Raw genomic sequence first — 16,741 nt, forward strand, 5'->3', positions numbered from 1 at the left:
CGTGTCAACCTCCAAGGGAACAGTGAAAAGCAGTGACAAAGAGAAAACTGGAAACACGTAAAAAAAACAACCAACAGCAGTAAGGACACTACTGTAACAGGAGACACAGCTGAACAGACTCAGCATCCACATACAGCCGAGCAGGAGTAGGCCCTAGGACCCAAATGCGGTGGGCGTCTGGACTGATCCAGGACTGATCCAGGAACGAAAATTAGCAGGTAAGTAATAATTTTCTTTTCCCTGTACGTACCTGGATCAGTCCAGACAGTGGGATGTACCCAAGCTTCCCTAACCCGGGTGGGATCCTGCGAGGCCTGCTCGTAGGACCTGTTCGCCAAAGTGTCCCTGGACGGACGAGGCGAGATGTAGTCTATAGTGTCTCGAGAACGTGTGCAACGATTTCCAGGTGGCCGCTCTACAGATTTCTTGCGAAGATACCGAGCGGCTCTCTGCCCAGGAGGCCGCCTGAGAGCGTGTAGAATGTGCTACGATGCCAGGTGGGGGAGTCCGCCCCACCCCAATATAGGAGGCGGCAATGCCGGCCTTCAGCCATCTGGCAATGGTCGTCTTCGAGGCCTGAGATCCCTTCCGGGGACCGGACCAAAGGACGAAGAGATGGTCAGAAGTCCGGAAATCATTCGTAGCCTCCAGGTAGAGCCTCAGGGTGCGCTTGACGTCAAGGAGACGAAGAGACCGCGGCTCCGACGAAGAGAACGATGGAAGTTCCACCGTCTGATTCACATGGAACGCGGACACCACCTTCGGAAGGAAGGAGGGGACAGTACGAAGGGAAACTCCCGAATCGGAGAACCGGAGATAAGGTTCTCTACACGACAGGGCCTGCAGCTCCGAAATACGCCGAGCGGAGCAGATGGCCACTAGGAACACCGCCTTGAGGGTGAGATCCTTGATCGTCGCATTCCGCAGCGGTTCAAACGGAGGTCCTGACATGGAACGCAGTACCAGATTGAGACTCCAAGAGGGGCAAGGGTCCCGCAGTGGAGGCCGCAAATGCTTGACCCCCTTGAGGAACCGGGCGATGTCCGGGTGTCGCCACAGAGATCCGCCGTCGCGCAGGAGGGAGCCAAGAGCGGCCACTTGAACCCAAAGTGAGTTGTAAGCGAGCCCCTTGTCCACCCCCGCTTGCAGGAACTGGAGGATCTGAGGGACAGACGCTTCCGAGGGTCTTGTGTTCAGGCCGGTACACCACAGCTCGAATACCTTCCAGACCCGCACGTAGGCCACCGACGTCGAGGTCTTCCGAGAACGCAGCAGCGTGGACACTACCGCCTCCGGGTATCCCCGTCGTCGAAGGCGACGCCTCTCAAAAGCCAGGCCGCAAGACAGAAGAGTTCTGCCTGGTCGAAAAATACTGGTCCCTGGTGGAGGAGGCGGGGAAGATGTCCCAGCCGTATGGGCCCGTCGATTACTAGGTGAAGAAGGTCTGCAAACCAAGGTCGTCTCGGCCACTCTGGCGTGACGAAGATGACAGTCCCTCGATGAGCCTCTATCCGTCGTAGTAGCCTTCCCACCAGTGGCCACGGGGGGAACGCGTATAGGAGTAGATCGGCCGGCCACGGGAGCGAGAGGGCATCGACGCCCTCCGCCCCCCGTTCTCTCCGGCGACTGAAGAAACGAGGCGCCTTGGTGTTTTGAGTGGATGCCATAAGATCCAGGTGGGGGGGACCCCACCGCCGAACGATCAGCCGCATGGCCTCGTCGGAGAGGGCCCACTCTCCGGGATCCAGGAGCTGGAGACTGAGGAAATCCGCCTGGACGTTGTCCACGCCCGCTATGTGTGAGGCCGCCAGACGGGCCAGGTGCCGTTCCGCCCACTGCATCAACATCGCCGCCTCGAGCGCGACCTGCGGACTGCGGGTGCCGCCCTGTTGATTGATGTAGGCCACCGTGGTCGCGTTGTCCGACAAGACTCTGACTTCCCGATTCCGAAGGAGTGGCAGGAAGTGAAGAAGTGCCAGCCTGACCGCTCTGGTCTCCAGACGATTGATGGACCACGTCGACTCCTCCGCGGACCATGTCCCCTGCGTGGCGCTGCGGTCGCAGACTGCCCCCCAGCCTACGAGACTGGCGTCGGTGGTTACCACTACCCAATTTGGTAGATCGAGGGACACGCCTCGAGCCAGATTCTCCGGGACCATCCACCAGTCCAAGCTGCTCCGTGCAAACTGGGGCAGCGGGAGTATCACCTGGTAGTCCTGCGAAAGTGGTTTCCAGCGGGATAGAAGTGCCCTTTGTAGCGGCCGGAGGCGCGCAAATGCCCAAGGAACCATGTCGATGGTGGAACCCATCACCCCCAGGAGCTGTAGATAGTCCCAGGAGATGGGAGCTGGTAATGCAGAAAACCGTTGTATGTGCTCCCGCAGGGCGTGCGCCTTGTCCTGCCGTAGAAAAACCGCCCCCAGACGGGTGTCGAAGGTCGCCCCCAAGAAATCCAAGCGCTGCGAAGGCACGAGGGAGCTCTTGGAGAAGTTCACCACCCATCCCAGGGACTGCAAAAACTCTATCACCCTGGCCACTGCCGCCTGGCCATGGCGGAAAGACTTCGCCCGTATGAGCCAGTCGTCCAAGTAAGGATGAACTAGAATACCCTCCTTCCGAAGGGCAGCCGCCACAACTACCATGATCTTGGTGAAGGTGCGTGGGGCCGTTGCCAGGCCGAACGGAAGCGCCACAAACTGGAAATGCTGGTCCAGAATCTTGAACCGTAGAAGACGATGGTGTTCTTGGCGAATGGGGATATGAAGGTAGGCCTCCGTCAGATCCAAGGAGGCCAAGAACTCCCCTCGGTGTACCGCCGCGATCACCGAACGCAGCGTTTCCATGCGGAACCGGATCACCCTGAGGGATTTGTTGACTTCCTTCAAGTCCAGTATGGGGCGGAAGGAGCCGTCTTTCTTCGGTACCACGAAGTAGATGGAATAATGGCCCAAGCCCACCTCTCCGGAGGGTACGGGCACAATGGCGCCTATCTCCCACAGTCTGTCCAGCGTCGACTGCACCGCCCTTCGCTTGATGGCCGAGCCGCAGGGCGAGAAGATGAACCGACCCTTCGGAGCGTGGGCAAGTTCCAAAGCGTAGCCGCGTCCTATGGTGTCCAAGACCCACTGATCCGAGGTGATCCGCGCCCACTCCTCGTAAAAGAACGCCAGCCGCCCCCCCAATCTTGGGGACGGCGGAGTGGGCGAGCTGAACATCATTGAGAGGACTTGGGCGAAGGTTGTCCCGCTGTGGAAGCGGGGCGCGTGGCGTGGCGCCCGCGAAAGGAGCGAGACCAGGGCTGAGACCTGGGGGCAGAGGGCCGAGCCGCCGCCGGCCTATAACTCCTATAGCGCCTTTGCGCTCTGGCTCTGGTCCGGGAGGACGAAAACGCCCTGCTGGAGCGATATCTGTCTTCCGGCAGGCGATGGACCGCGTTTTCCCCCAGAGACTTGATGATCTGGTCCAGATCCTCGCCGAACAGGAACTTACCCCTGAATGGCAGGGAACCCAGACTCGACTTGGAGGACGTGTCCGCCGCCCAGTTGCGAAGCCATAGGAGTCGACGTGCCGCCACCACCGAGGCCATGGAGCGGGCAAGGACCCGAAACAGATCATAGGAAGCGTCCGCCCCGTATGCCACCGCAGCTTCCAGTCTATCCGCCTGGGCGGCTTCTTCGGGTGGCAACACCTGAGACGTGAGCAGTAGCTGCACCCAGAGAAGACTGGCCCGCTGGGCAAGCGAGCTGCACATTGCAGCCCGCAGCCCCACAGCGGAGACCTCGAAGACCCGCTTGAGGAAGACTTCCAACTTGCGATCCTGCGTATCCCTTAACGCTGCTCCACCTGTCACCGGTATGGTCGTCCTCTTCGTGACCGCCGACACCGCGGAGTCCACTCTGGGTACCTTGATGAGCTCCAGAAAATCTTCCGGCAGCGGATACAGCCGCTCCATGGCGCGGCTGCCCTTCAGAGCGGCTTCCGGGGCATCCCATTCCCTGGTGAGAAGCTGCAGGAACGACTCGTGAATGGGAAAAGCCCGAGCCCTCGGGCGAAGGGCTGCCAGCACCGGGTCTCCCTTCTTGGAGGAGGTGACTACAGCGGGCGCGACGGGAGCTGGCGGGTCCGGCGGGGGATCAAGGTCCAACCCCTGAATGATCTGTGGGATCAGGTCATCCAGCTCGTCCCGCTGGAAGAGACGCAGGGTGCGTGGGTCCTCACCCTCTGAAGTGGAGTCTCCTTGTCCCGCCGCCGTGGGGTCCGACCCAGGGGAAGCCGGTGCCGACCCAGGCCCCCCCGAGCCCACAGGGAGCCGTGGTTGGATGGGGGGCTGTGGGGCCCCCACGCCCGCCGGGGCGGGGGGGGGCCGGATAGGAGGACGAAGGTCGCGGTAGCTTGGGTGGTGGTGGATCCGCGGGCGCAGCCAGGTCCTGTAGGTAGGCTGTATGCATCAGACGGATAAACTCCGGGGAAAACCCCGGCCTAGTCGGGGGGACCTCCGCGGGTGGGGGCCCCGGGGGACCCTGCCCCCGCGGGCCTTCCTCCGGGTCTGTCTCCGGTGATAACCTCGGGGGAGAGCCCTCTGAAGCTACCTCGTCCCCCCGCGCTGCCTGGGCTCCTTCAGGGCGCAGCGCATGCAAGATGGCCGCCGTTCCCGCCAGGAATGGGGGAGGGGCCGGCCTGCGCCGCCCGGGCAAGGCTGTCATGGAGGACCGATGCGTGAGGGGCCGAGAAGTGCCTTCCCCCCCGGGGAGGCACCTAGCACAAATTCCCTCCCTTGACACGCGCGATCCAGGTTCGCCGCAGGCCGAGCAATGCGCCGGCCGCGGCATCCGGAGCGCAAGAGAAACAGCCCCCGACAGCCAAGAACGCCTGGTAAACCCGGGGGGGGGGGGGGCCGCGAGACGGATCGCCGCTGCGGGGGGGCCCGGGTGGCCTGCGCTACCCGCCGAAGACAAAAACGGTGCCGCGGGGGGGCCTTCCTGGCCGCACGACCCGCCGGTGATGAGCAGCCCTCTCCCCGGTGCAGCCCACGTGGAGCCGCAAAATGGCCGCGGGAGAGGGTGAAGACGCTAGGAGGCCGGAGCACCGGCAGCCGCGTGCAACCTAGCTGCACGGGAAGAAAAAGAAATCACACTTACCCCGAAGCAGCCACGACCAGCGCCGGTAAATAGAAAAAGGGAGAGACAGAGAACAAGAAGGAAGCCACGCCTCCCCAATTAAACAATTAACTTTTTTTTTTTTTTTTTAACACAACTTGATCCAACCAAAACAAGCTAACCGAACATACAGACAATAAAGCCCCAAAACAGGGGACGCAAGAGAACAAAGGAAATAGGCAATCGGGAGCAAGCCCAGATTCCACTACTCGCATCTGCTAGAGTCAGAAGATACTGAACTCCTGCAGAGGGGGTAGTAGTACTTAAGGTGACGCCCCCTCGAAGCTTTGGGCTGACTCCATCTGCTGGATTGGGGACATAACCCACTGTCTGGACTGATCCAGGTACGTACAGGGAACAGGCTTTTTTTTTTAGGAAAGCTTGATGATGATGAAAGCCAAGATGAACTAGTTGCTTTTTATGGGATTAATGAATGGACTGCTAGGAGGGTAGTTTTCAAGCTTGACTAGGCAGGGAGGGATTGCTGGATGTGCCATTATGGAGATAACTGGGGCTGCTAGGCAGGGGGGTTTTAATTGTGGGAGGCAAGATGGTAGTTGGACAAGTTGTGGGAGTTTTGGTGGGATACAGGAGGTGAGATAGTAGGGCTGGTTTTTTTTTTGTTTTTTTTTTAACAAATCATACCAAAAATAAATTTTATCTTTGTAAGGCAGGATTGTTTATTTGTATGCTGTCAGTTGTCTAGTGAGTTAATCTGTTCAACTCACTAGACAAATGGTGAGGGTTGTATCTTTGGTCTTGATGTATGGAATTAGAAATACTGTAATTTTGTGTTTTCTGAAATTGTAATTCACTTTAATGCTATAGTATGTGGTGGGAGAGAAAGCCAAACAAATATCTCTATAGCCTTTGGCCTATTTTCTGAGACTGCCAACATGCATGCTAACTGGTGCCAAACTGTGATATTTGGTTTTTTTTTTAGTGATGACAACACCTGTGGGCTAGACTACTGACTTATTTCACACAAACCGTCAAACAGGTAACTGTCAGGGTTGACGGGGTTTGAACCCGCACGTTTTGGAGTTGTTGGCTGTGAACCTGCCATGGAGCTATAGAGGCTGGCTCTCCAAGGAGTCCTAGCATATTTACCCACTATATTAGGGAGAGCTAGGCATGCTTCTGTGGCATTCCGATCAGATCAGCACTGGGTGTGCCCTATATTCAGACCACCATATAAGGCACACAGTGCCTCGAGAATATTTTGGGCTTCTGATCCTGATCTTGCTTCAATGGTCCTGCTCCACATCTCTCTGCTGGTTCCTGACTAGCCCCTGGGCTCCCCAATCACACCTTGGGCCTTGCCTCTCTAGGTATACACTTTTCATCCGGAAAGGCCCCTGATTGCCAAGCCTTAATAGCCCTGACAGTAATGACTCCTATTACTATTAATCTGAGCCAGATTTTTTTTTATGCAACAATTTTTACCAATGGTGAGGTTTAATCATGATCATGCTTCAAAGATGTAATGACCGGATAACCTTCCTAGACAGGAATGCATCCACCCCCCGGGTGCACAGACGGGCACACAAAGGGGTGACAATCCCCGACCCATCCGCCTCAACCGGACGGGTAGGACCTTCAGGAAAAAAAAAAAAAATGAGGTCACCAAAAAAGAAACCCCCAGAAGGAAGGCTCAAAAGAAAAAAGGGTAGAACTGAAGGTTTCACACCCTCTGCCATCTGCTGGAGACCGAGAAATACTGAGGAACTGCAGGTGGCACTGGGGTTTATGAGGCAGTGTCAGTAAACCTTTCTCTGTCTCCATCTGCTGGCAGGGATGAAGAACCCAGGAGTCTGCACTGATCTGGGTACGTACAGGGAACTGTGGTCATCCTCAGGTGCAGCTGTAGCAGCACTTCTATAACCAGCCATCTGAAGATGGTCCAACAAGATACAAGTAATATTACCTGTAGCTCTCGGAGGGCCTGGGCTTGGACTGTGATATGCTCAGTCAAAAGATACTTTTTTATAGGCTGTATTCTAAACTTGAAACTTTTTGTTGCTATAAACTACATTTTTGCAAACACTGCATTTCAGAACAGTTAGGGGTCCTGAGATGACATCTAGGTTATACAAAATTTGGGTTGGTATTTTTACACCAACATAAAGATTCATAGAGCTGATGAACTTGCATTGGTGGACTAAATGCAGTTGTACTTCTAGATACGTACTTGATACACATAAATGTAGCTAACTTACCAAGCAGGCATTTTTTTGAGGCAAGAGACCTTCTTTCTTACAGAAGAGAATGGCCCGGTGTGTCCTCTTTGCAACATGAAGTGTCACCATATGCTGAACAGCAGCAGCAATGTCTGCAACACAGGTCAGTACCTGTCCCTCCTGAAGACCTGAACAGGGTAAAATCCATTGTTCACTCAAAGCATAACTATAGTGCTTTTATTTTAGAAAAGAAATTATAGTACCTTCCTCTTTTTCCTTCTGAAGAATTAGTCTGTTGACATGAGTCCGCAGCCCAGCAAAGGAAAAGTTGCAATCAAGAGAATGAGTCATGGGCATCCTAAGTTCCTCACAATGCAGCCTGTTTCCACGCTGTGCTATGTGCTCAATCGCTTGTCCTCCACTCATTGCAGCACACTCTGGATGCTTTGCTAAGTAAAGACGTCTTGCTGCCTAACAAACCACATAATATATAAACCAAAAAATAAATCTGTGGGGCTTAAAAGCAAGTTTGTTTATCGTAAACTGTGTTTTCCATAGATAGCAGGATGAATTAGCCATTACATGTGGGTGATGTCATCCGGCAGCACCAAATGGACTCATCTGACCAAGCTAGTAAAGCTTTGAGCTCTACTGAGCATGTGTGGGAGTTACCTTGTAGGTGCTGACTCATGAGTCCCCTCAGTCTATATCCGAGCCAATTCTAGCTGTATAGTGGACTCTCCAAGAAGGTCGGCGGGCATTCCATGGCTAATTCATCCTGCTATCTATGGAAAATCAATATAAAAAACATTTTTATTCAATCAGGTGTTTAAGGAAATCAAACTTTGATGTATTCTAAGACTTGAGTGGTGCATAGATGTCAGTACTAATGTGGTTTTTGTTTGTAGATTAGCCAAGGGAAGTCTTGCCTCACAAATGTACTACATTTTTTTGATTGCGCAAATAAATATGTGGATAATGGTGAGCCAGTTAATATAGGGGCGGATTTTAAGAGCCCTGCTCGCGTAAATCCGCCCGGATTTACGCGAGCAGGGCCTTGCGCGCCGGTGCGCCTATGTTCCATAGGCCTACTGGCGCGCGCAGAGCCCCGGGACTCGCATAAGTCCCGGGGTTTTTCGAGGGGGCATGTCGAGGGCGTGGCCGATCGGCGCGGCGTTTTCGGGGCGGGACGCGGCGTTTCGGGGGCGGGCCCGGGGGCGTGGCCGCGCCCTCCGGAACCGCCCCCAGGTCCCGTCTCGGCGCGCTAGAGGCCCGCTGGTGCGCGGGGATTTACGTCTCCCTCCGGGAGGCGTAAATCCCCCGACAAAGGTAAGGGGGGGGTCTAGATAGGGCCGGGGGGGTGGGTTAGATAGAGGAAGGGAGGGGAAGGTGAGGGGAGGGCGAAAGCAAGTTCCCTCCGAGGCCGCTCCGATTTCGGAGCGGCCTTGGAGGGAACGGCGGCAGGCTGCGTGGCTCGGCTCGGCGCGTGCCGGCTACACGAAATCGGCAGCCTTGCGCGCGCCGATCCAGGATTTGCGCGGCTAAGCAGATATCTACTGAAATCCAGCGTACTTTTGTTTGCACCTGATGCGCCAACAAAAGTATGCTAAGGCGTGCTTTGTGAAAATCTACCCCATAGTGTATTTGGATTTCTTGAAAGCATTTGTCAAAGTCTCTCATAAGAGACTACTTAGGAAAGTAAAAGGTCATGGAATAGATGGCAATGTCCTATTGTGGATTGCCAACAGGTTAAGAGATAGAAAACAGAGAGTAGGACTAAATGGTAAATTTTCCCAATATAGAAAGGCGAATAGTGGAATGCCCCAGAGATCTGTTCTGGGACCACTGCTTTTCAATATATTTATAATCGACCTGGAAATGGGAACACGTGAGATGATCAAATTTGCTGATGACACAAAATTATTCAAAGTTATTAAATCACAAGAGGATTGTGAGAAATTGCAAGAGGACACAAGGCATGCAAATGGCAAATGAAATTTAATGTGGATAAGTGCAAAGTGCTGCACTTAGGGAAGAATAACCCAAATTATAGCTACACAATGCAAGGTTCCACGTTAGGAATCACCATTCAAGAAAAGGATCTGTGTGTCATCATTGACAATACATTTAAATCTTCTGCTCAGTGTGCAGCAGCAGTCAAGAAAGCAAATAGAATGCTATGGATTATTAGGAAAGGACTGGAGAATAAAACAGAGAATATCATAATGCCTCATCTTGACCACTGTGTGCAGTTCTGGTCACCACATCTCAAACAAGATATAACAGAATTGGAAAAGAGAGAGAGGACGACTAAAACGATAAAGGGGATGGAACAGTTCCCCAATGACGAAAGGCTAAAGAGGTTAGGAGTCTTCAGCTTGGAGAAGTGATGGCTGAGGGGAGATATGATACAGGTTTTTAAAATGATGAGTAGAATGGAACAAGTAAACAATCAGTTATTTACTCTTTCAAGAAGTACAAAGATTAGGGGACACACAATTAAATTACTAGGCAATACAATTAAAACTAATACGAGAAAATTTTTTTTTTACTCAATGCATAACTAAGCTCTGGAATTCATTGCCAGAGGATGTGGTGAAAGCTATTAGTGTAGCTGCGTTAAAAAAGGTTTGGACAAGTTCCTGGAAGAAAAGTTCATAAATCCACTGGTTATCCCTAGGATAAGCAGTATGGAATCTATCTACCCCTTGGGATCCTGCTAAGTACTTGTGACCTGGATTGACCACCATTGGAAACATGACACTGGGCTTGATGGATCTTTGGTCTGACCCAGTATGGCAAGTCTTATGTTCTTAAGCAAAAAAGAAAGAAAGAAAATAAATATACAGTTTACAGTAAGCAAATTTGTTTTTAGAGGAGACACAGAATGTGTTCATGCTAGTGCTCGGCCAAAAAATGACTGAGGATAACTTCACCTTGTTTATCGACGGAAATGGCAAAAGATAATGCCTACTCTAAAAAAAACAAAAAACAAACAAAAGCAAACTAGAAACAGCTATTTACATTAATGGGACATAGGGAAGGGATGGAGGGATCCATTGCTAACAAAGCTTCAAGAGCTATACTCATGCCAAAATATTAAATAAACCAAAAAAGGCTACCTTGGACATGTGTCACCAGAGTTTCATGTATTAGACCTTCACATCTGCAGATCTCAGCTCAAATGCCAGTGCAGGTTCCCAGTGAAATGAGCGTAATCTTGCTAGTCTCCAATCAACCTTTGTTGACATCATACAGTTTTCCAAGCAATCTGACCCATTGGCAGTCTCTGGCTACAGCAGGCCTATTATATGGCCAACTGCAGCCCTAATTAAAGTCCAGATAGCAATGGATCAAGCTAAGGGGATGACATTCTGTGCCATACATCCAACAGTGCTTATTTAATTTAATTTATTTACAATAATTTCTATTATTGCTTCTATTTTACTTAAGCACCAATAAAGAAAATAAATGTAAAAGAAGAACGGAACCCACAGCCATGTCAATGGACTTTTACCGTATTGTAAGGGACGGACGAGACTACTGGCTCTCCCTATATTAGTTAGGTCTATACTGAAGTGTTACATACAAGGTAGAATAATTTGATCTCATATGTATGATTATAGTGCTTTCCACAACTTACTTAATTACCATCAGAGCCTCTGCAAATGGAAATAAGACCAGCCTTCAACTTTTAAAGAAAAAAGTCTGCAAGCCAGTTATATCTACTCTCTCACTCTGCTGCTGTTTACACTTCCTAAAAAAAACCCACCCCAAACCCTTTAAAACTGAGATTAAATTTAGTCCAACCTGCCCATCCATGCCTTGTTCAGAGAAAAAAAACTGTATCCTCGAGTCCAGTAAACCCTTACTGGGAAAAAAAAATAAACAAACTGACCTTGTCCAACGTGTCACCTGGTGCTTCATCCAGCGACTGACCCAGCAGGAGGAAATCACAGACTCCTCGAGCTACCAGCAGCATGCAGTGACCGCCAGAAATTAAAAGAACCAAGAAAGGAAAGTCCACCGGCTCCATCAGTCTAACTGTTAGCGCGTGTGCTTCCATGTGGTGGATGGGGATGAAAGGTTTCTGGTACTGCTTCACCATTTGTACGCTGTATGCCAGACCCACACCGAGGCTTAGCGCGAGGCCTGGCTTCACAGTGGTCGCGATGGCAGCGAGGTCGTTGGGAGAGATTCCGCTGGCACGCAGCGCGTCATGTACAACGCCAGCAATGCTTTCTCTGTGCAGCTGCTGAGCCACAGTAGGAATGATTCCACCTGTTCTAAACAGAAAAAAAAAAACAAAAAACAAACATTTGTGGGGAAAAATCTCCAGAGTGAGCCACACAACTAGGAAGTTTTGGCTTTACCGCTTTCCATCTGCTGAACTGCTTAATGAGCTTTTGTGATTACTGGGATAACATAAGATATGCCATACTGGGTCAGACCAAGGGTCTATCAAGCTCAGCATCCTGTTTCCAACAGTGGCCAATCCAGGCCATAAGAACCTGGCAAGTACCCAAACATTAAATGAATAGATCCCAGGCTACTAATCCTTATTGATTAATAGCAGTTTATGGACTTCTGCTCTAGGAACTTAACCAAACCTTTTTTATACTCAGGCACACTAACTGCTGTAACCACATCCTTTGGCAATGAATTCCAGAGCTTAATTATGTGTTGAGTAAAAAGATTTTTCTCCCATTTGTTTTAAATGAGCTACTTGCTAACTTCATGGAGCGCCCCCAAGTCCTTGTATTATCCGAAAGAGTAAAAGCAAGTTTGCTTACCATAAACAGTATTTCCGTAGATAGCAGGATGAACTGGACATACTGTCTGGGGATGTCCCTCTGGGTGGCCTCAAGGCAGAGCTTTTGTAGCAGTTACAGAGCTTTGCTCTGTGTGGGTGCATGCATCTTCCCGCATGGTTCAGTGCCCTCTACCTCCTCAGTCTGTAACATAGCATAAAATATTTTGAATGCAACTCCCCCCCCCCCCCCCCGACCCTTCTCCTCCAGCTTGGGCTGTCCAGGGAGGGGGGTGGGCCCGCATGGCTAATTCATCCTGCTATCTACAGAAATCTGTTTGCTTACATAAACTTGCTTTTTTCCCTATCGTTAGCAGGGCTGTATTAGCTATGCTATCTGGGAGTCCCGAGCTCCCGGGGTTGTGCCTTACTTGGCACATGGCACATGCCCATAATAGGAATCCCACTGCAAGTCCAATCAGGTTTACCGTGGACAGCCTCGAGGGATTCTCCCATGTGAAGGAAGTCAGCACCGCTGTATCCAGTGCCACGTCCTCAGACATCTGCTGGTCCAGGTAGTAGTGGGCAGTGAAGGTGTGCAACCATGACCATGTGGTGGCCTTACAGATGTCAACTAATGGCACATTGCGGAGATGAGCCACGGATGTGGATACCACTCTCTCTTGGTGTGTCAAGAGCAATTGGGAGCGCTTGGAGTAACAGAATTGGATGCATTAGGAAATCCAGCTGGCGATGGTGCATTTTGCTACTGGTAGACCTGGAGTATTTGGGTTGAAGGACACAAACAGTTGTGAAGCGTGAGGTCCACGTAGGTTCTACGTTTATAGTAGGACAACGCTCTTTTGCAGTCTAGGGTGTGCAGCAAGTGCTCTCTGGCACTGGCATGTGGCTTGGGGAAGAAGGTGGAAAGAGTAATGGTTTGACTGAGATGGAACACTGAGACCACCTTGGGCAAGAAAGATGGGTGAGTGCGAAGGGACACCTTGCTATGGTGGAACTGTAAGAAAGGAGGATAGTGGACTAGCGTTTGTAGTTCACTGACTCTCCTGGCTGATGTCAGAGCCACTAAAAACACCACTTTCCAGGTCAAGTACTTGATGTGGGCACTGTCCATGGGCTCGAACAGGGGTAGCATCAACTATTCGAGGACCAAGTTTAAGTTCCAGGGAACTGGGGGATTTGTCACCAGGGGCCAGAGGCCCTTCATGAAGTGTGAGATCAATGGGTGCAGTGAGATTGGCTGGCCATTGAGCAGGCGGTGATAGGCCACTATCGCGCTGACATGTACCCTCACCGAAGCTGTTGCTAGACCCAATTGATAGAGAGAGTGAGTCCAGGAGGACTTCTGGCGCGCAGGCCAACGGATCAATCTGGTGACACTGGCACCAGGCCAAGTACCTCTTCCACTTGAAGTGGTGGTTCCTCCTCGTGGATTGCTTATGAGAAGTGACGAGGATGTTTTGGACTTCATAGGAAACCCCCTTTCAATCTCCAGGATGTAAGATACAGAGAGGAGCGCATCGGTGTCATAGGGCCCCCTCCTCCTGTGAGAGGAGGTCCAGGTCGTGACCTAGGGGAAATTGGTGGAGGTATCGATAAGATGGATGAGGTAGGCATACCATGGCTGCTGAGGCCAGGCTGGCGCGATCAGAATCAGGTCGGCGACATCCTCTATGCATTTCTGCACCGTGCAGGACAGCAGCGGGACAGGAGGATAGGCGTAGAAGAGTCCCCCCTGTCCATGGGATGAGGAAGGCATCTTGTGCCGATCTGAAGGGGCTCAGAAATAGTGAGTAGAACCTATGCACCTTCCTGTTGCTCTCTGTGGTGAAGAGATTCATGATTGGAGTCCCCCACCGGGCGAAAACACGGTCTGCTACGCTCTGGTTCAATGACCACTCGCGAGGGTGGAATATGCTGCTCAGGCGGTCCACGCAGGTATTCACTATCCCTGGAATGTAGGTGGCCTGCAGGCTGATGGAGTAGTGAGCAGTCCACTCCAGAATGTTATCTCTTCTTTGCAGAGCTTCCAAGAACCAGACCCTCCCTTCCTTGTTGATGAAGAACATGGCCACTTGGTTGTCCATGTAGACCGACCATGACTACCTTCCCTTGAACTTGATCCTCGAAGGTGAATAGTGTGTTCCTGATTGCCTGAAGTGCCAAGAGGTTTATCTGTTGAGTTTTTTCCGATGGGGGACCACAGGCCCTGCGTCTGCAGCTGGTCGATGTGGGCTCCCCAAGCCTTCTGTGAAGTGTCTGTGGGAAGGCGGCCGGAATAGCGCGCCCGTCGTGAGCGAGCGTGGGCGCAGCCACCATGCTATATCTCTTTGCGCATGGAGTGAGTCAGGTGGACTGGGTGCGACAGCAGTTGACGATACTGAATCCATTGCACCTTCAGCCCCTACTGTAAGCGGCACATGTGAAGCCTGGTGTGAGGAACCACGTAGATGGATGCCACCATGTGGCTGAGAAGAATAAAGATCTGAAGAGCAGACATCCTGCGGGTGGCCCACAGGTGCCTGGCCAGAGTCCTCAGAGTGGTTGAGCAGTCGATGGGCAAAAACGCTGTTTGGGCCAGGTTCTTATGGCCTGGATTGGCCACTGTTGGAAACTGGATGCTGGGCTTGATGGACCCTTGGTCTGACCCAATATGGCATGTTCTTATGTGTCAATCCTTGCTCCTATGAACTGTATGACCTGGGTAGGCTAGAGACTGGATTTCTCATAGTCGATCACCAGGCCCAGATTATGAAGGCACTATCGATTCCCGCAGGTGCAGGTTTAGTGTCGTGGCGTTCGGGGCTATGAACAGCTCATCGCCCAGGTATGGGAAGAGTTGGATTCCCTTCTGAAGGTGGGCCACCACCACCGCTAGACTTTGGTGAAGACCAGAGGGGCAGACGAAAGTCCAAAGGGGAGCACCTTGTACTGGTAGTGCTGGCCACTGGAAACAGATACCGCCATGAGGAGTGGTGCATGGGAATAAGCGTCCTTGAGGTCCAGTGAACACATCCAGTTGTTGGGCTGCAGGAAACACAGGATAGTCTTCAAAGTCATCATCTTGAACTTCTCTTTGAGGCAGGATATGTTCAGGTCGTGAAGGTCCAAGAAGGGGTGAAGGCCTCCTGATCTCTTGGGGGATGAGGAATCACCTGGATGGCCTTCAGGATGAGCGGTGAAAACAGCTCGTCCTGAAGGATCCGTGATGTTGGGGGGATCCTGGGAGAGACCATGTTCCAGGAAAGTAGAGGAGTGTGCTTGAAATTGAGTCTGTAACTTTGTGAATGAAGTCCAAGACCAAACTGTTGGAGGTGATCGCGGACCATGCAGGGAAGAATTGTGCTACCCTGCCACTCACTGGCATCGATGGTGGTAGCCCTGCATGACACAAAAACTCTGAGGGGATTTGGGGGTGGGCGGTTGACATTGTTGACGTTGGCCCCTAGGTCTGCCCCGCTGTTGGGCTGGTGGTGGGATTGGCGTTGTGACTGAAACGTCAGCCCCCTGTATGGTTGGTACTCTTGGCATCTGGAAACTGGGCTTGCGGTACCCTGAGTAATAACGCTTCACACTGAGGGAAGGCTCAGCTGGGGAGGTGAGTGACAGGACTGCCACATTCTGTTCCTTTAGTAGGGAGACAATCTTGCGCAGCTTGTCTCTGAACAGGTTGTCGCCCTTGCAAGGACGTTCTGCTAGTTTTTCACATATGTCCTCCCAAATTGCTCTTGCCCTCAGCGAAGCCAGGCAATGGGCTGCTATGGCTGAGGCAGACATTCTCGAAGAACTCATAGATGGTACGGAGGAGATAGTGTAATCCTTCTTCCATGTCCAGAAATGGTTGCGGGAGACCTCCGGGTGATGCGTCCGCAACAAAGAAAGGTTTCAAGGACTGGAGACACTTGTAGAGATACTGGGTGATATAAAACTGGTACTGTTGTATTTTTGCACCCAACATGGCGGATTAGAATGACCATCTACTGAACTCATCCATGTAGCGGTTGTTCTTCCCTGGTGGTGCATTTGAGTGCAGTCTCGTCTTCTTGGCTCGTTTCATGGCCGATTCCACCACTAAGGAAGCATGGGGGGAAACTTCAGGTCTGTTTTTCGGGGGGTAGGCAGGGTGGAAAAGGGGGACTGCCAACATTTCTACAGACTAAATCGAGGCTGCTGTGCAAGGGAAGCGCTGTAAGCTCAGCAGGCACCTCGAAATTCTTGAGGATGCCCATGACTTCAGTTCTGGGGTCCAGAATCTTCTTGGTCTCTATGCTGAGCCATAGGCCCACCTTTTCCACTAATTTTGAATAAGAGGTCTCCCGGCAGAGAGGACAGTTCAGGCAGCTCATCAGGCGGGTTCACAGGAGCCCAGTAGATGATCCCAGTGATTAGGTTGATAAGCCCTGTGAGGGTGAGCGTGGTCTCTTCTGTGGCTTCCCCTTGGCCAGCTGCATGTCCTCCTTTGGAGAGATTTCCCCTGACAACGGACTGGCCAGGTGTGGTCGCCTGGCTCCAGAGAGGCAAAAAGGTCTGAGAGTACTGTCGAGATCTGGGAGATGGCCTGTTCCGCTAGAGCTCGTCTGCTGGGGCCTGGAGTGGATTGTTGATGCTTCCCTCTCCCTTTGGAATGGAAGGCA

At 51.9% G+C, this 16,741-nt stretch overlaps 1 protein-coding gene across 1 annotated transcript in view; it reads right to left on the minus strand.

The window, feature by feature from the left end:
• Positions 1-16,741, minus strand: part of OSGEPL1 (O-sialoglycoprotein endopeptidase like 1) — a 51,185-nt gene that overhangs the window by 22,248 nt on the left and 12,196 nt on the right. The window contains exons 4-6 of the mRNA XM_029606006.1: positions 11,235-11,622; positions 7,600-7,807; positions 7,376-7,524 (exon numbers count right to left, since the gene is read on the minus strand). Of these exons, the coding sequence (XP_029461866.1) occupies positions 7,376-7,524; positions 7,600-7,807; positions 11,235-11,622 (745 nt within the window). The remainder of the gene's footprint in view (positions 1-7,375; positions 7,525-7,599; positions 7,808-11,234; positions 11,623-16,741) is intronic.

Source organism: Rhinatrema bivittatum, chromosome 6 (genome assembly GCF_901001135.1).
Source record: "Rhinatrema bivittatum chromosome 6, aRhiBiv1.1, whole genome shotgun sequence".
NCBI classification, from domain to species: Eukaryota; Metazoa; Chordata; class Amphibia; order Gymnophiona; family Rhinatrematidae; genus Rhinatrema; species Rhinatrema bivittatum.